Source organism: Sander lucioperca, chromosome 4 (assembly GCF_008315115.2).
Source record: "Sander lucioperca isolate FBNREF2018 chromosome 4, SLUC_FBN_1.2, whole genome shotgun sequence".
In the NCBI taxonomy this organism is placed as follows: Eukaryota; Metazoa; Chordata; class Actinopteri; order Perciformes; family Percidae; genus Sander; species Sander lucioperca.
This window is the reverse complement of record NC_050176.1, coordinates 10359684-10379747: the sequence shown is the minus strand read 5'-3', so window position 1 is coordinate 10379747 and position 20064 is coordinate 10359684. Positions and strand designations below refer to the sequence as shown.

General features: G+C 47.6%; 1 protein-coding gene across 8 annotated transcripts in view; it reads right to left on the bottom strand.

Moving 5' to 3' along the window:
- pnpla6 (patatin-like phospholipase domain containing 6) overlaps positions 1–20064 on the bottom strand; it is a 43901-nt gene that overhangs the window by 23109 nt on the left and 728 nt on the right. For 7 of the 8 annotated variants that reach the window (XM_036000784.1, XM_031289314.2, XM_031289315.2 and 4 more), the window contains exons 2-13: positions 12870–12958; positions 9570–9623; positions 9249–9336; positions 9049–9131; positions 8781–8872; positions 8503–8643; positions 8067–8226; positions 7533–7613; positions 6983–7111; positions 6786–6866; positions 6416–6551; positions 6126–6200 (exon numbers count right to left, since the gene is read on the bottom strand). In XM_036000784.1, coding sequence (XP_035856677.1) covers positions 6126–6200; positions 6416–6551; positions 6786–6866; positions 6983–7111; positions 7533–7613; positions 8067–8226; positions 8503–8643; positions 8781–8872; positions 9049–9131; positions 9249–9336; positions 9570–9623; positions 12870–12917 — 1168 coding nt within the window. In that variant the 5' untranslated portion in view covers positions 12918–12958. The remainder of the gene's footprint in view (positions 1–6125; positions 6201–6415; positions 6552–6785; positions 6867–6982; positions 7112–7532; positions 7614–8066; positions 8227–8502; positions 8644–8780; positions 8873–9048; positions 9132–9248; positions 9337–9569; positions 9624–12869; positions 12959–20064) is intronic. The other variant, XM_036000783.1, reaches the window with a different exon arrangement.

The following is a 20064-nucleotide window of genomic DNA, read 5'->3' as shown; positions in this document are numbered from 1 at the left end:
TCAACAAAGGCTGGAACACAAAAGGTAAAACTAGACATGACGGGACAGAAAACAGACATATCAGAGATATCAAAATAAAACAGGAAACAGGAACACTAACAGAAACCTGAAATCACAACTAAACACAGAAACTTGACAACACAGAACACAGAACACAGGAATAATACACAATAAAACAATAAAGGCAACAGAAATGAACAAACTGGTAACAGAAATATCCCTAAACCGTGACAGGGCCCCCCCCTCAAGGGCGGATACCAGACGTCCAAAGAAACATAACTAAAAACAACCCAGGGAGGGCGAAAGAGAGTTCGGGGGAGGCAGCAAGTCGCTGGGGACCAGGGAGCAGAAATCACTTGCACACAGGGAACAGAAAGTCACGGGGGCACAGAGAACAGAGTCACTGGGGCACAGGAAACAGAGGGCCGGTGAGGCCTGGGGGAAACATAGGGCCGGTGAGGCCTGGGGGAAACATAGGGCCGGTGAGGCCTGGGGGAAACATAGGGCCGGTGAGGCCTGGGGGAAACATAGGGCCGGTGAGGCCTGGGGGAAACAGAGGGGCCACTCGGGACAGGGAACAGAGAGTCTCGGGGGAAACAGAGCGGGGCCGCTCGGGGGAAACAGAGCGGGGCCGCTCGGGGGAAACACAGAGCGGGGCCACTCGGGGGGAAACACAGAGCGGGGCCACTCGGGGGGAACGGAGCGTCACTGGGGCACAGGGAACAGAGTCACTGGGGCACAGGGAACAGAGTCACTGGGGCACAGGGAACAGAGTCACTGGGAGACCTCGGCGACAGGGGGCAGAGAGGCCTCGGCGACAGGGGGCAGAGAGGCCTCGGCAACAGGGGACTGAGAGGCCTCGGCAACAGGGGACTGAGAGGCCTCGGCAACAGGGGACTGAGAGGCCTCAGCAACAGGGGACTGAGAGCCGCAACGAAGGCAGAAACCTTCAGGCGGCCTACGACGAAGGCAGAATCCCTCTGGCCACCGGCAACGAAGGCAGAATCCCTCTGGCCACCGGCGACGGAGGCAGAAACCTTCTGGCCACCAGCGACGAAGGCAGAATCCCTCTGGCGGCCTGCGACGAAGGCAGAATCCCTCTGGCGGCCTGCGACGAAGGCAGAATCCCTCAGGAGACCGTACTGGACGTCGAGGGCACTCAGGCGGCCAGGCAGGACGTCGAGGGCAGCGCCCCTCCGGGGGCCTTGCAGGTCGGCCAAGGCGGAGCCCCTTGGGAGGCTGCGCAGGTGAAGGGGCAGCTGGGCCGGGACCAGGCGACGGGTCAGCTGGGCCGGGGCCTGGCGACGGGTCAGCTGGGCCGGGGTCAGGCAACGGGTCAGCTGGGCCGGAGTCTGGCGGCGGGTCAGCTGGCCAGGCAACCGGGGCAGAGGTTGACTGGGGTGCCAACCGGACACGAGGGGCAGGAGTCGGCCTGACTGCCGACAGGACACGAGGGGCAGGAGTGGGTCTGACCACCGACAGGACACAAGGGGCAGGAGTCGGCCTGACCGCCGACAGGACACGAGGGGCAGGAGTCGGCCTGACCGCCGACAGGACACGAGGGGCAGGAGTGGGTCTGACCGCCGACAGGACACGAGGGGCAGGAGTCGGCCTGACCACCACGGGCAGAGTCTCAGGGGGGCAGAACAAAGGCAAAGTCCTAGGGGTGGCCTCAAGGGCGGTCTCAGGGGCGGTCACAGGGGTGCCGGTGACCGGCAAAGTCTCAGGGGCGGTCTCAGGGGCGGCTATAGCCAGTTCAGGGGGGCTGGACACCAGCCAGGAACTAGGGAGGCTGCTAGCTAACCTAGGCTCAGGTGGGTTGTTAGCTAGCTCGGATTCAGGGAGGCTGCTGCTAGCCAGCCGAGGATCCCGGATAAAGGACCACCTTGGGACACTAGGGAACTCGGGGACTCTAGGGAACTCGGGGACTCTAGGAAACTCGGGGACTCTAGGAAACTCTAGGAAAAGCTCGGGGACACTAGGGAGCTCGGGGACACTAGGGAGCTCGGGGAAGCTGGACAGTGCTGGGACACTAGGGAACTCGGGGACTCTAGGGAGCTCGGGGACACTAGGAAGCTCGGGGAAGCTGGGCAGTGCTGGGACACTGGGCAGCTCGGGGATACTAGGAAGCTCGGGGATACTAGGAAGCTCGGGGACACTAGGAAGCTCGGGGAAGCTGGGCAGTGCTGGGACACTAGGCAGCTTGGGGACACTAGGAAGCTCGGGGACACTAGGAAGCTCGGGGACACTAGGAAGCTCGGGGAAGCTGGGCAGTGCTGGGACACTGGGCAGCTTGGGGACCCTAGGGAGCTCGGGGATACTAGGAAGCTCGGGGACACTAGGAAGCTCGGGGAAGCTGGGCAGTGCTGGGACACTGGGCAGCTTGGGGACACTAAGGAGCTCGGGGACACTAGGAAGCTCGGGGACACTAGGAAGCTCGGGGAAGCTGGGCAGTGCTGGGACACTGGGCAGCTTGGGGACACTGGGCAGCTTGGGGACACTAAGGAGCTCGGGGACACTAGGAAGCTCAGGGAAGCTGGGCAGTGCTGGGACACTGGGCAGATTGGGGACACTAAGGAGCTCGGGGACACTAAGGAGCTCGGGGACTCTAGGAAGGCTGCTAGCAAGCCTGGATTCAGGGGAGATGCTAGCTAGCAGGGAATCAGGGGGGTTGCTAGCTAGCTGGGGCTCAGGGAGGTTGCTAGCTAGCCGGGGCTTGGGAAGGCTGCTAGCTAGCTGGGGCTCAGGAAGGCTACTAGCTAGCCGGGGCTCAGAGAGGCTGTTAGCCAGCCGGGGATCAATAAAGCTGCTAGCTAGCTGGGGCTCAGGGAAGTTGCTAGCGGGCCGGGGTTCAGGAAGGCTGCTAGCTAGCCTGGATTCGGGGGAGATGCTAGCTAGCAGGGAGTCAAGGGGGTTGCTAGCTAGCTGTGGCTCAGGGAGGTTGCTAGCTAGCAGGGAGTCAAGGGGGTTGCTAGCTAGCTGTGGCTCAGGGAGGTTGCTAGCTAGCCGGGGCTCAGGAAGACTGCTAGCTAGCCTGCATTCAGGGGAGATGCTAGCTAGCCGGGGCTCAGGAAGGCTGCTAGCTAGCCTGGATTCAGGGGAGATGCTAGCTAGCAGGGAATCAGGGGAGTTGCTAGCTAGCTGTGGCTCAGGGAGGTTGCTAGCTAGCCGGGGCTCAGGAAGGCTGCTAGCTAGCAGGGAATCAGGGGAGTTGCTAGCTAGCAGAGAATCAGGGAGGTTGCTAGCTAGCCGGGGCACAGGAAGGCTACTAGCTAGCCTGGATTCTGGGGAGATGCTAGCTAGCGGGGAATCAGGGGGGTTGCTAGCTAGCAGGGACTCAGGGGGATCGCTAGCTAGCAGGGACTCAGGGGGATCGCTAGCTAGCCGGGACTCAGGGGGATCGCTAGCCAGCTTGCATTCAGGTGGGCTGCTAGCTAGCTCAGAGTCAAGGGAGCTGCACGTCAGCCTGGGGTCAGGAGAGCTGCACGCCAGCCCGGAGTCAGGAGAGCTGCACGCCAGCTCGGAATCAGGAGAGCTGCACGTCAGCTCGGGATCAGGAGAGCTGCACATCAGCCCGGGAACAGGAGAGCTGCACGTCAGCTCGGGAACAGAAGGGTTGAACGTCAGCTCGGGAACGCTGGGCAGCAAGAGGTACGGAGAGCCACACTCTCTTGCAGTGGCCTGCCAGCGAGCCTCCATGATGGTTATGGCCAGAGCGGGATTCTTCTCAATAATACCCCGAAAAAATCCCAGCAACAGCACACCATCAGTGTCTCTAGGGTGAAAAAAAAGGCTCCAATTTCCGCACTGCTGGGTCCATGGTGGTCAGATCGTTCTGTTATGATGAGTGAGGAATAGTGGACCCAAACGCAGAGAGAGAGAGGCAGGCAGGAGCAGCGTTGAAACTCAAAGATTTATTTCCTCAAAAAACAAAAAACAAACAAGGAGTCCTGTGAGCTGCAGGCAAAAACTAATACCGGGGAGAAAAAGGAGAGACTGACGAAGACACACACACACTGACACGGGGGAATACAAAAACGATCTGACAAGAGACAAAGGGAACACAGGGGTTAAATACATGAGGTAATGAACAAATGAGGGACAGGTGACACGACAGGTGAAACACATCAGGGCGGGGCAGGACAATCAACAAAGGCTGGAACACAAAAGGTAAAACTAGACATGACGGGACAGAAAACAGACTATCAAAATAAAACAGGAAACAGGAACACTAACAGAAACCTGAAATCACAACTAAACACAGAAACTTGACAACACAGAACACAGAACACAGGAATAATACACAATAAAACAATAAAGGCAACAGAAATGAACAAACTGGTAACAGAAATATCCCTAAACCGTGACACTGGCTCCCACAACAGTATGCCGGGCGCTCTCTCCCGCCAGTTTGGATCAGAGAAACCCATCTTCGAGCCGGATACCATCTTGCCTCCCGCACCTGTGTGGTGGCCGCAGCTTCCTGGGACATCAAGGCGGTTGTGAGGGAATCCCAGCAGACTCATCCTGCCCCAGTAACTGCTCCACCTGACTTGTTGTTTGTGCCCGATCCCGTCAGGTCCCAAGTCCTCCAATGGGGTCATTCTTCCAGACTCACCTGTCATCCTGGTTTCCACCGCACCCTCTCCTTCCTGCGTCGGCTTTCCTGGTGGCCCATGATGTCTGCAGACGCCCGAGCCTTCGTGATGGCCTGCTCCGTCTGCGCCCATAGCAAATCCTCTCACTAGCCTCCGGCGGGCCTGTTGCGACCCCTTCCTGTTCCCAGTAGACCATGGTCCCACATCACGGTGGATTTTGTCACCGGCCTACCACCCTCAGAAGGTAACGCTGTCATTTTGACTGTTGTGGACAGATTTTCTAAGGCCGTACACTTCATCCCCCTGGCTAAGCTACCTTCTGCCCTAGAGACTGTTGAGCTATTAGTTCAACATGTTTTTAGATTGCATGGCATTCCTCAGGACATTGTTTCGGATCGGGGCCCACAGTTTTCATCCCAGGTTTGGAGGGCTTTCTGTACCGCCTTGGGTGCCTCTCTTCAGGATATCATCCTCAAACCAACGGCCAGACGGAGCGGGTGAATCAGGATTTGGAGTCGGCTCTGCAGTGTGTTACGGCACGTAATCCAGCATCCTGGTCCGCACAACTAGCCTGGGTGGAATACGCGCACAACTTTCTGTCCAGCGCTGCTACGGGTATGTCCCCATTCATGGCGATGCTGGGTTACCAACCTCCCCTTTTCCCTGAGCAGGAGTGGGTGGTGGCTGTCCCATCTGTGCAGGAAAACATCCGACGGTGCTGGCGCATGTGAGGGACCTTTTGTTATTGATAAAGTGATCAATCCCTCTGTGATGAAACTTCGGTTGCCGCCATCGTCGTCCATGAATGTGCACCCCGTGTTTCATGTGTCCCTTCTCAAGCAAGTCTCTGCATGTCCTCTGAGCCCTCCGGCCGACTCCCCTCCGCCCCCCCGGCTCGTGGATGGCCATCCGGCATTCACTGTGCGGCGGGTCATGGATGTTTGCCGTCGGGGCTGGGGTTTCCAATTCCTGGTGTACTAATCAAGCTCCAACACAAGTACTCCTGAGATCCAGGCAGCCAGCGCCAGTTTGTTTCAGTCACTCACGTGGTCACATACTCTCAGCCAAACTTCTAGTATTCTAGTGAACCTTTTGTTGTTGAAGTTATCCTTGTGTTAACAATGTGTTGTCTCTCTGTGCGCAGTCGTTGGGAGTTGACGTCACCTACGCTACCTGCTACTCCACCAGCCCTGTGTGTGGTGCCTGCCTCGCCTACCTCCACTCCTCCTACCATCTGGATTTCCACCTACCTTTGTTGCAAGATTTCTGTTCAGTTGAGCATTCATTAAAAACCTGTTACTACCTCTAACCTCTAGTCGGTGTCCGCTCTTGGGTCCAGACCTCACAGACACAACACTTTTTGCTGAAACCAGCACACACTCGGACCCTTTTCCTCAGGCATCTCAACAATGTTTCTACACAAGTACTTTCTCAAAATAGCACATCGTACAGTTAAACATATCGTGTTTATTGGTAAACCAAAGAACCTCAAGAAAAATATCTCTCAACAGGAGAGAAGTCCCTCACCAGCAATGTCCGCAGGCATGGAGATGGTCCTGCTAAGAGTTGGCACTGTTGCTCCATCCTTCCCTTGTTCTCCTCCTGTACATACAGGAAACCACAGATGAAGCATTTATTAGAAACCCAAACACAAAATTGGAGGAAAAAGTCAAGAAATGTATTTAAGCTTTGATGGAAACCGATAAATATTTAAGATTTTCTCAATCTCTTGATTTTAGCGGTACTTCACAGAGTTAATTAATTTACAAACAACATGTTATCATCCTATTACAATCCTTCTAGGGTTTTCTCCTTACCTGTATCTTCACCCTTAATGGCAGCTTCCCGATGCTCCTCTGTAACGGTCAGGCTGCCAAAACGTTTGCCATGCCGGATGGGACTGGTGCGGGTTGGGTGGGGAGACGGAGGTGGCAGACGCGAGGGCTGCATCTCCTTTAGGACAAGAGCCATTTAGCAACTCAAATCATAATAAAAACAGCATGTGTACTGAGCTAATGATGCAGAATTCCTAATAAATGCCAAACCATCATCATCATGAACAGATGTTAGCATGGGACTGTCTGGTGTACTGTGCTGTGTGTGTGTGTGTGTGTGTGTGTGTGTGTGTGTGTGTGTGTGTGTGTGTGTGTGTGTGTGTGTGTGTGTGTGTGTGTGAGATAAACTCACATGGCTGAAGAGCTCATTGGTGAGCCCCAGATAGTTGTGCAGGGCTAGGACTGTCACTCTTTGGAGACGAACCATGATAATCTGAACAGATATAACAGGCAGTGAGTCATTTCCCATACATGCAAACTGTCAGACCACTGTTGAAGCTTCAACAGTAGAGGGAAAAAAGAAGCAACAGAATTATACACGCAACTCACCTGTACTACCCGCACCAGGCTCTCAGGGTACTTCTCAAATATAGAGAGGAAGGCCTCTACAGGTAAACGGAGAACAGTGGAAACCTCTGCAGCCCGTGCCGACACAGTTCTGTAAGGCTTCTGGTGGCCCTGGACACAAAGATCCCACAGAATACTTCAGAAAAGGTTCACTTTTTCTCAACAGTTCTTATAGTAATGATGTTTTTAGTCTAATTCAAAAATGGTATCTTTGTGGTTATCATTTTAACCTTCTTCATTTAAGATGGGCATTGACATCATACTCATTCCATCCAGTTTATTACAGGATTACATTGCCTGAATTACAACTACAGATCAATGTGTGAGTCACAGGTATGCCAGTGAAGAAGGTTGGGTGAGTCAGCTGAATGTGAATGATGTAAGGAGGAAGCAAATTGGTAGGGTGGCCAACACACTGATAACCAGGACTGCATGTCATTCCAGAAAATGTGAATAATGTGTATGTGTACAGGTGTGAAGCACACTTGTCTGTGCAGATTTGTGTGTGTAACAAGAAGTGGGTGCGACATACTGTGATGACATCCAGGATGCTGAGGAGGCTGTGGACACTGTCTCCCGGGTAAACCTCCTTCACAACACTTTCTTTGCCATCCTGGTAGACAGGAAGAAGACACATCAGGCAACTTGTGTTCATAAGTTTTTCTAAGAACTTGATCAGCTACACTCAGTTTTACAGATAGATACAGATATAGATAAAGCCTTAGCTGAAATCTATATCCGAACAAATATCCCAACCCCCAAGACTTGGTAAATGCCATTGAAACTGGCTGTAGAATACTTATTAATATTAAAAGAGCAACCTTTGCTAACAGCCATATCCCCTTATGTCCCTATGTGAGTCAAATGTTAATAGAGGCTACTGTGTTGTCAAAGTCAGAACTCCCATGTTAAGCCTCTTAGAAGATTTTCTCCCATGTGCATTAAGTTTAATAATAATAATAATAATAATAACACAATCAACCACATACACAAACAACTATGACATGCATGAAATACACAGGAAATCAGGATAAATGGGCATGCATGAACACACAAGCTTGCGTACAATTCCAGTAAGGCACAATTCTAGTTTTCCATCCTGAACCACGTAGATGCTGCAGTCAGGCTGGCCCGGCCGGAAGACGTACTCCCCTTGTTGGAACTGCACAAACACCATGTGTTTACACAGCTCCAGGAAGAGGGGCTTCTCAAAGTGACCCAGCACACTGCAGTGAAGGATAACAGAGAGGTTAGGAAGTTTTCACACACACACAAGCAGGTGTGTACAGCTGTGAACACTAATCTGTAAGGTTTGAATATAAATAAAGTGTTAAGTTGTGTAGAATGCTATTAACTGAGATGTATGAGCACAGTTTGCTAGGCAACCGCAGCATGCAAATCAACTCTGTAGTTTACGACCATGTTTGGGCCTTTAGAAGACTGTGTTTTACATAGGGACATATTAACACAATTACACAGACATGACAAGAAGACAAACCTACCGAACATTTTTGAGCATGTAGAGCACCTCAGAGGGGAGGTGGGAGTTGGCGACATCAAATTCGGTGAGGTCAGCCTCAAGCACTGAGGGAGGGGGCTCCTTGGCCTGCAGGATGGGCACCTCCTTCTTAAAGCGCAGGATCCTGCACAGCAGAGAGACAGCAAGACAGTGGGATGAGATGAAGAGATGGGAAAGTATGTGAACCACTAACAGTTATCCAGTCATAACAGTAATAGAAGTTTTTTTTTTATGTTGGTAAGAGTGAACTTTCTGATGTACTTTTTGGCAATGTTGAGCATCTTCTGCTTCTTCTTTAGGCGCGGCCGAGAGGAGGAGGATGTACCCACCAGGGAAGAGGTAGACTGTGAGACCTGTTGAGAAACATATTGGTTTAAAAAGTATTCCCATACTACTGTTAAAGTAGACTAAAAAACTATAGGAATGACATGTGACTCACTGTAGGTTAAAACAAGCCCATGATAACTACAACACTGATTTGCATACTGGCTGTTGAAGTAGTATCATTTTCTGTCAGCCACACACTCACTTTGCGCATGATCTTTCGCCCGTAGAACATGACTTTGTCCCTCTTGCGAAAGCGGTATTTGGGTGCCTCCTGAGCTTCTATGTCTGTGAAATATGAGAAATTACAAATTACCGTAGAAATACATACAAGTTTGCATTTTTCTTGACTATCATTGCGTGTTCTCAGTGCATGGTGAGATAGGGTTCTAAGCAATTACTAACTTCGAAGCTTGATCCTCCGCAAGATGAAGAAGATAAGGATGGCGATGAGGACTATGGCGATGCCCGCACCAATCACCATCCCCACCATCTGAAGAGAAAAGAAGAAAAGTGGAAGAGAGTTCATGTGTGTAAGGTCAAAGGCTGCATAATGACATATGTTATGGCTGCAGCACTAAAATTATATTTACCTAGATGTTTTAATGTATTAAAACTATCCCTTTAGTGTTTCATCTACATGTTTGTGCTCTTTAAATATTATTGAGCTGAATGTTATTTTTGTTTTGGTGAAACATGTACGAAAGTACAATTTCCTGCACTCACCATGCTCGTCTGTAGTTCCTCCTCCACAAATGTCTTGATGTTATTAAACCCGTCCTAATGTAACAGAGAAATACAGAGAAATTAGTAATCCAAAAAAAAAGACACTTCTACAGGCAACATGTAAGTTGCTTAGTAGCATACCCAATGGCTGCAACCTTTCATTGTGTATTGAGACTGAAAGACTGTGTGGGTCTGAAGGTTTCAATTTCACTGAAGTGTAACGGAATGTGGGAATAAGGGATTTGCACTGGCGGCAGGAATGTCTGACAATCAGTGCCCGGGAAAGAAGAGGAGGAAATGAACATGTAACATCTTATCTGACCTTCTCTACACTTACATGTGTCTTCCAACAATGTATCCCGAACATTTACTACCACTTTTCACTCTGTTAAGAACAGTGAGCACCACTCACAGCTTCCATGCTCTGCTCTCTATATCGAGACTGAAGACTCCAGATGTGAAGCGGTTGGGTTCACAGGCCACTAACTGGTACACTGTAAAAGGGCAAAGCAGGTCTGGATGGTACACTGCAGCCCAGGTGAGTGAGTTTATGTTTCATAACTGTATCTTAACAAACCTGCAGGGAGTGCACAGGTACTGTGGCCAAGATGAGTTTTTTTCTACAATAGACTTAAAGAATGCAGATAACACTAAATTGGAGAAACTCTCTCTCAGTAGGGGCAGACTAAGACTGAAAAAAGGAGACAGATAATATGCTCTGAAAGAAACTCCTACATGTTTTAAGTGGTCTGAAGTCCACTGGGAAAGCCGAAGTCTGCATATCACTCTAGAAGATAACCTGTGCTGAATATCAGGCCTAGATGTCTATGGGCTACCAAGATATAATAAAAATTGATGTACCTGGACTTTGGGAAAGGCAGAGGGAGACAAAAAGCAACTAAACATTAAAAAAAACAAGAAAAGATAAGAGGAAAGCTTTAGAACAACTAGGGAATGGCGTATTTCTATCATGTGCATTGCCTTTCAAAAACAAGCAGCTAAACAGAGAAGGAGTTCTCATAGAAAGCAAAGCAGCTTTTCCTTTTGGCTTGATTAAGGAGACTTTATCACTAAAGATAATCAAACATCAAACTGAGCACTTCTTTAGACATCAAAACAAGACTGTCAGTGCAGGGAGTGGAGATCCTGTGACCAAGATAAGCTAGTGTGTGTGTAGTTTGGTTACCTAGTAGCCATCAGATACAGTACTGTAAGAGCAAGCGTAATATGTTTTAGTGTTCTGGCTGATCGGCAATGAGACTACATGTCTGTTATCAGTGGTTATTGATTAGTGTGTGAAGAGCTATGGGTTATTTGGCAGTAAAAGGCCTAAGCTGGACTCTGGGGATTTCGACAGTGGAGCTGACAGATGGGTGAGTGCATAGGCAGGATGTGCAAACAAAAATATACTTTAGGCGGAGGCTTCAAGTAGGTGCAATGGAGTTTGGAAATAAAAAGTCTAAGTGTGGAAAGTGTACATGTGTGTGCAAATGTACAGTCTAAAGGTGATGACGGCTCCAATAAAGTGATATGCTGGAGTGCAAAAAACTGAATGTCTGTAAATCAAAACTAGCAGAATTATCATACATGATGCTATTCATATAAAGACATTGTCATATGTGCTCACATAACAGGAATTATGGGCTAATATATATCAAACATAAATCTAATACATGTATAGGGCAGCACGGTGGCTCAGTGGTTAGCACTTCTGCCTCACGGCAAGAAGGTTCTGCGTTCGAATCCAGGTCGTTCCGGGCCTTTCTGTGTGGAGTTCGAAACGCTTCACCTGACCGCTCGTTTACTGCGCAACCAGGAGTGCAAGCCCGAGCCCGTGTAACATGATAGAAATTAAGACCGAACCCGTTGGGTTCGGGCAAAGAGCTTCAGCTCTAATTAGGACTACAGTTGAAAATTAGCTGACTGGCTAACACTGGCGCATTTACAGAAATGTTGATTAATGTGCATTGTCCTAATAAAACTTAAACTTAACTTATTCTCTGCCCTTAAGTTATTATATTTATTTAGGTGTTTCATTAAAAAGTAAAGTTTAGTTTAAGATGTTTTGTTGTGTACAGTTCTGTAGTTATTATGGAGTTACGTTATTTTCACAGTGGGAGAAGCAATGTATGGCAGGAAAAAAAAAAGAGAAAGACAGAGGACATAGCCTGTGCACTGTTTTAGATTGGTAAGCTAACAGTCAGAAAGATAAGATCAAAATCCCCAATGACTTAGGAAGGGCTGCTTCATTGTGGGAATATTATGACCTTTGATTGTGGCTGTTTGGACTCTCAAGCTCAGCTAATAGGAAAGAAGTTCTGAGTTTACCAGCCACATTCATCTGGCTGATGTTGGGAAAAGGTCATGTTGAGTTGTGCTGTTATGAGCTGTTATTGTGTCCTGTGCTGCTATTTGTCTGCAATTTGTGCAGTGTAATTGCCACTAAACATGTAACCTAAGGCTATGTTCACATTTGGTGTCTTTTTTTAAGCTGCCAGCATCTGTTTTACATTATAATCCTATGGAGTAAACCATGTTTTCAAAAAAGTCCTGAGCGCTTTTTTAAACGCCACGGCCGACTTCTTTTTTTGCAGCTGGGAGCATCTTTTTAAAGTTGAAAAAAGTTAAACTTTTCTGAGAAAAAAAAACAATGACAAGCGGAGTAGCCAGACCTGTCGTTTTCATAACAACAAGAAAAAACGAGTTGGAGCACAGCGAGTTATACGGTATGACCGGGTGCTCCCTGTACAGGGAACTCGCTTTGTTTTATGTAACGTTGGCATCACCACTCTCTCTCTCTGTTCTTTATTTAGCTCGCTTCACCGCTTTGTTTTATCTAACATTAGCACCGCTCCACATAGCTCTCTAGCTAGGATAATGTAGCAGTAGCTGTTATAGCAACAAAAGATGCTCTCTGCTTCTTTTTTCACTACAAAAGCGCCCTAGTCAACTTTTTCTTGTCAAAAAAGCCTAAGTGCATTTTCTCATTAGCTAATATAAGATACTTGTGCAGAGTTTTGTGCTGGTGGGCTGCTATGCTCCATTTTGTGTAAGACCACTATGGCTGTCCACAGATCATTTATTTATTATTATTCACAGTCTCTCTGTGTCTAAGGCAGGCCTTTCTCTATCCTTTAAAGGATGAAATTTCACCATTTCTGTAACACCTATTTCTGTCAGCCCCCTTACCAGCTTCTAATGGCACGCAGTACATTTTCTTGGTTAAGCCCATACCTACATTGTATTGCTTTACTTCATGTGTTTAATGATTATGCAAATAAATCCAGTGAGCAAACCTACCTCAGGGTTGTCTCCTTGGACCTCTTGTTCCGAGGTACTCTGTCCCATTGTGACCCTGTTTCTTCATAGGGGTGGTCCATCAATGGCTACTGAAAACAAAGACAGACATGCTAAATAGGCTTTTTTCATGGAAGACATTTTGCGATTGCGATTTTAAACATATTGCAATACTCTGCGATATATTGCAATTTATTACCTTTTTTCCAACTTCAAATTTTTCCCAATTTCAAATTATGTCCCCAAAAGGAAACTTTGTCACAAATATCACAATACTATGCTGTATCGATTTTTCCCCCACCCCTACTATGGATTTAGTAAGAACATTTAAGGCAGCATAATACAAAAATGGGCATAGTTGTTCTATACAACTTCTTTTATTTTAATTTGTAATCATGTCTGTTTGTATATAATTATGTGTGAGTGACTGGTTTTCAACAGAATATAACTTGATGTCTTTGCAAGAAAAGCTGTGAAGTTGCAGAATTTTTTTCTTTGTTTTTGAAATTACCTGAAATGCCTCACCCTTTGTGACGTTAGAAGCTGCTGCATTAATAAAATATAGTATTTTGTTTGATTTATTGGACAACCAATTTCATCTAACCTAATCTTAGTCTCGAATTGTCAGACCTTCCTCCACAGTGCTGCTGAGGAGGGTATGGCTAGTCCACACAGCATTCTGAGATGGGAGAAAAACGTGCTCTGGTTTATTGGCATTTTTTTAAGCCATTCACAATTGTCTTGGGCGGCGCTAAGTGCCGAACAGAGCCCCGGTGCTACTGAAAAATAGCCTCGGGAAGGAACTTGTTTTGGTGGAACGTGTACATTCAAAAGTTGTTTTAGTTGTGCAACAGAAAACTCAGATTGGACAGATAGTCTAGCTAGCTGTCTGGATTTACCCTGCAGAGATCTGAGGAAAACTCTGACTGTTGTTTGTGCATATGCACCAAACAAGAGTTCGGAGTATTCGGCCTTCTTGGAGACCTTGAATGGAGTCCTGTATGGGGCTCCAGGGGGGGAATCCATAGTTCTGCTGAGGGACTTCAACGCGCACGTGGGTAATGATGGAGATACATGGAGAGGAGTGATTGGGAGGAACGGCCTCCCTGATCTAAACCAGAGTGGTTGTTTGTTGTTGGACTTCTGTGCTAGTCATGGATTGTCTATAACAAACACCATGTTCGAACATAGGGATGCTCATAAGTGTACCTGGTACCAGAGCACCCTAAGCCGAAGGTCAATGATAGATTTTATAATTGTTTCATCTGATCTGAGGCCGTATGTTTTGGACACTCGGGTGAAGAGAGGGGCAGAGCTGTCAACTGATCACCATCTGGTGGTGAGTTGGGTCAGGGGGTGGGGGAAGACTCTGGACAGACCTGATAAGCCCAAACGGGTAGTGCGGATAAATTGGGAACGTCTGGAAGAAGCCCCTGTCCGACAGACTTTCAACTCACACCTCCGACGGAGCTTTTCGTGCATCCCTGTGGAGGCATTGAACCTGAGTGGACAATGTTCAAAGTTTCCATTGCTGAAGCTGCAGTGGGGAGCTGTGGTGTTAGGGTCTTAGGTGCCTCAAGGGGCGGTAACCCTCAAACACCGTGGTGGACACCGGTGGTCAGGGAAGCCGTCCGACTGAAGAAGGAGTCTTTCCGGGATACGTTATCACGGAGGACTCCGGAGGCAGTTGCAAGGTACCGAAGGTGCAGTGAAAGAGGCAAAGCAGCGGGTGTGGGAGGAGTTCGGAGAAGACATGGAGAAGGACTTTCGGTCGGCACCAAGGTGCTTCTGGAAAACCGTTCGCCACCTCAGGAGGAGGAAGCAGGGAACCATCCAAGCTGTGTACAGTCAGGATGGGACGCTGTTGACCTCAATTGAGGAGGCAATAGGGCGGTGGAAGGAGCACTTTGAGGAACTCCTAAATTCGACTAATATGCCGGATGATGATGGGGGATTGTCGTCAATTTCCCTGGTGGAAGTCGCTGAGGTAGTTAAACAACTCCACAGTGGCAAAGCCCCAGGGATTGATGAGATCCGTCCAGAAATGCTTAAAGCTCTGGGTGTGGAGGGGTTGTCTTGGTTGACACGCCTCTTCAACATTGCGTGGAAGTCTGGAACGGTGCCTAAGGAGTGGCAGACCAGGGTGGTGGTTCCCCTGTTTAAAAAGGGGGACCAGAGGGTGTGTGCCAATTACAGGGGTATCACACTTCTCAGCCTCCCCGGTAAAGTCTACTCCAAGGTGCTAGAAAGGAGGGTTCGGCCGATAGTCGAACCTCGGGTTGAAGAGGAGCAATGCTGATTCCGTCCTGGTCATGGAACAACGGACCAGATCTTTACTCTCGCAAGGATCCTGGAGGGAGCCTGGGAGTATGCCCAACTGGTCTACATGTGCTTTGTGGATCTGGAGAAGGCTTATGACCGGGTCCCCCAGGAGATACTGTGGGAGGTGCTGCGGGAGTATGGAGTGAGGGGGACCAAAGCGAGAGCTGTGTCCGGGTTCTCGGCAGTAAGTCGGACTCGTTTCAGGTGAGGGTTGGCCTCCACCAGGGCTGCGCTTTGTCACCAATCCTGTTTGTAGTATTTATGGACAGGATATCGAGGCGTAGTTGGGGTGGAGAGGGGTTGCAGTTCGGTGGGCTGGGGATCTCATCGCTGCTTTTTGCAGATGATGTGGTCCTGATGGCATCATTGGCCTGTGACCTTCAGCACTCATCGGTTCGCAGCCGAGTGTGAAGTGGCTGGGAGGAGGATCAGCACCTCTAAATCGGAGGCCATGGTTCTCAGCAGGAAACCAATGGAGTGCCTTCTCCAGGTAGGGAATGAGTCCTTACCCCAAGTGAAGGAGTTCAAGTACCTTGGGGTCTTCGCGAGTGAGGGGAAAATGGAGCGGGAGATTGGTCGGAGAATCGGCGCAGTGGGTGCGGTATTACATTCAATTTATCGCACCATTGTGACGAAAAGAAAGCTGAGCCAGAAGGAAAAGCTCTCAATCTACCGGTCAGTTTTCATTCCTACCCTCACCTATGGTCATGAAGGCTGGGTCATAACCGAAAGAACAAGATCCAAGGTACAAGCAGCCGAAATGGGTTTCCTCAGGAGGGTTGCTGGCGTCTCCCTTAGAGATAGGGTGAGAAGCACAGTCATCCGTGAGGAGCTTGGAGTAGAGCCGCTGCTCCTTTGTGTCGAAAGGAGCCAGTTGAGGAGGTTCAGGCATCTGGTAAGGATGCCCCCTGGGCGCTTCCCTAGGGAGGTGTTCCAGGCACATCCAGCTGGGAGGAGGCCTCGGGGAAGACCCAGGACTAGGTGGAGGGATTATATCTCCAACCTGGCCTGGGAACGCCTCGGGATCCCCAGTTGGAGCTGGTTAATGTGGCTTGGGAAAGGGAAGTTTGGGGTCCCCTGCTGGAGCTGCTACCCCCGCGACCCGATACCGGATAAGCGGACGAAGATGGATGGATGGAGATCTGAGGAGCAGTTAACCATAGTCCTCATACGTAAATCCTCCAGAGTTTAGAATGCTAACACAAAGAAAGAGGAAGGTAACTTAACTAAGGAAAAGAAGGACATCCAGCAGAATTTCTTTTGGCACCAGAGCAATACCAGAAGTGGAACGTGGTGGATATAGACTTACCTAATCTAAACACTGTGTAGGTACCAACTACAAAGAGATGCTTCTACATCATGTCATATTTTAACTACCCATGTTGCTCCGTTTTACAGTCATATAACGGTGCACATTTACTGGGAGTAGCCCAGTTTAACCAGAATCCTCAAATCACTGTGCTACTGTACTGAAGTAATAATTCAAGTTCATCCAGGCCAGCTACATACCACCTCTCTGCCCACATCTGCCAGTACTGACTTGACTCAGCTGACACAGGCGTATCTGCTGTAGCTGGGACAATAAGCTTCATTCACTGCCTATGGACAAATAAATAGCTATGCTAGCTTAGTTAGCCAAGGTCCACCAATTTCCCACTCCTACTCTGACAACTCCAGCAGAAAGTGAGGCTGGAGAGAAAACAAGCTGGCTAACAACACACTCTATGTTTGCTGAGGGCATACAAAGTAGGCTACAGCACTAGCATGAAGAAGCCTATAAACAAGCAAGTGTCTCATGGCTAATAACTAAAACTACAAGACTGTTAGACAAAAAACATTACCATAGCCGTAAAAGAGACTACAACCAGGCCTCTTGTTCTGTGTTCTAAGTATTCATCTTAAGGATGTTTTAATTATTAATATTAGGAGATGAACAGAAAAAAATAATTTTTTTATTAATTTATTCTGACAATACATTGTGATGCAATTGATTCAGAATGACTCTAGTCTAGGTTCTCTAGTTGAATACTGCTAATAAAACCTTTTTGTTTGTTTTTTATCAGAATCCGAGGATGGGCTGCAAATAATGTTTAGTCAATGAATTGATTAGTTGATCGTTAGAAAAATAATCGACTTGAATTGAATCAGCTATTTTGATAATCGATAAATATTTTTCAGTCATTTTTAAAGCAAATAGATGAAAAGAATGTGTGGCTCCATGTTCTTCAGATATCGTCAAATTAACTGGTAATGGAAATAATCATAAATTGCAGCACTATGACTTCTAAATAGCCGCTGTTGTTTAGTGTCAAAGCTCCGTTCAGCCCTATTATCTAGCCTACATCCAAGAAACAACACAAGCTGGCATTAGATGCATCTTTCATCTGACATATTTTCTGCTTAATCTATAAAATCAGTGGCTGGGAGAGGGTTGCTGAACTGCCGCGTGGATGAAACTCAATCAGTGAAAGGTTGAGGATGCAGTGTCGAGTTACATGATGTAACCCTATGAGTCACAACAAACCACAGAACAGAATGCTGCTGCAAGGAGACACCGTTTCAAGGCAATATCTCAAATGAGAACCCAGCAATAATATTGACTATTCTGTGTTCAGCACCTTTATAACATTAAAAGATGTGTATATTAAAATTACAGCATGTGAATTCTGCTGAATAAAGAGTATTGTTTTCCGATTCTTCATTCTTCAACTTTCTTTGGTCGCCTCTAACTTCTGCTTACGTTCAGCTACAACAATCATTCAAATATCAAAATGTTCAAGTCAATGTTCAAGTCAATGACAGCAGGCTTCAAATCCTATTCTACTTCAAAATCTATCTCCTCCTTCATAATTTGACCTACAGATGCAATTCAAATTTTAAACCATTCATGAAAAATTCAGCTATATCTCAGCAGTTTGATATCTTTTAGTTTTTGTGAAATCACTCTCTAAGTTTAGTGTTCATTTCAGGATTTTTCTGCGTTGATAATGGGTGTGTATTGATTCAAAAATAAAAAAAATTCCTTTTCTATTCTGAAAATTGCCTGTTCCAAAATTGCCAATTTTGAGATGTGAATGTCACCACTGCTGAAAAACATTTCTTACTCTGTCTCTTGTGCAGCAGTAACCCCTGTAACAGAACATTCATCATTCCAGAAAGTTGCTACACATACCTTGTTGCTACACATTACACTTTGCTTCAGATTGTCTCTCTTTGTCTCAACACTGTAAGAAAAGCAAAGGCCTGCTATTATCTATAGATGAGACAGTAGCCAACCTCTAGCCTCCTAGCAGTGCCTCCCTTCATGCAGGCCTATTCCCATTGTTCTCTACGAACAATGAAGCTAGTGTTGACTCCACTTTCCAGGGGCAGACCTGGTCCGACTACTAACACAACCATGTCTGTTTCCACCTAACACAAAACACCCTCTAGGCCCTGAGATTCACCATAACACCCCTGTAGGATGATATGTTTGAACCCACATATAGATGGTAAAAAAAACATATGCTGTGACTCTGCACACATCCATATTTTAAGGATTTAACAGTGGAAGAAGACAACCAAAGAGAAACATGTATTTGGTTGAATGTGCTACTCTCAACACAAACTACCCCAACTAGTTTTTTTAGACCTTCACCTTCTGTCACTTTTGACACTGGAAGTCTAGCCAAACTGTTTAATTTCACTTCACACTAAAACTTCATAGAATCATGTCTTAAAAAATAAGGGACATCTAACATAAGCCCAAACATAAATGGCAGCAAATGACCAAGGTGAACAGCTCATATTTCACTCCAGCCAAAATAGTTTTGCATAATTTGCACCCACAGAGGTGTTGCCTTACTGACCTCTCGTAAATCACTAGCAGGATTGTTGACACATTGAGTAGGTGGGGAACCGCTTAACAGAATACTAAAAAGTGGCGTTTTCTTTCATTAAACCTCAAGCTTGTACTTATTTTTATTTAGTTAATTCACAACAGTAGTGGGTGTTTTGACTCAGTGGTGTACCGTTAGCTAAGCTAGCTAACAGTCACAAATCTATAGGGGCACTAGCACAGAGATCGAAAAGTGGCTGATGGTATGCCACTAGCCGGCAAAAGGGGCCAGACACATGCTGCATCCACAAATATACTGTTGTCATTGTAGACGCGCGGAAGGTACGCTCAAATGGTTCTTGCGGTCAGTAGGGTGTGGACGCCGGCACAGTGTTGCAATGATTGGCTACAGAAGAGAAGAAGTTCGTTCTTTGAGCCACTCTGACCACTGCTCTGACAGCAATCACTATGAACGACCAGACAGTAACCGGCGACCAAGCTGAACTGTAGATGTGCGCTGAACCGCGACAAGCGCAGCAAAAACCGTGTTTGGTTTAAAGCTGCCTACACGTAATCCACGGTAAAAAAAAAAAAAAAAAAAAACGCTTCGTGCTAGCTGTCCCATTGGTTTCCTATGGGGAGAGACAACTCGAAGGAAGCGCTACCCTTGGCGTGGCGCACCGCTCGAAATTGCCGCTGAGCGCTGCACTCAAAGTTCAAATTATTTCAACTTTGACCTTGTTGGCGCTGACCCTTCAAGGCGCAACCAAAGCCAGAAGCAACGATGGCGTTATACCTGGTATAACGACAATTTCTCGCAGCGACCCCAAGGGTAGCGCTTCCTCCGAGTTGTCTCGTTGTTTTCCAAGGATTTAGAAAACTTCAGAGGTGCACGTACGGCCATTAGCTGCGACAACAGCCTTTGCGCTGGAAACTACAGACGTGGTGACGTCATTATATAGCTTACGCACCTCGCGCAGGTGCAACCATTAAAACCAAAGCTTATAACCCAGCGGCAAATGCAGCGCAAAACGCGTTTGGTCTGAATTCAGCCACTTT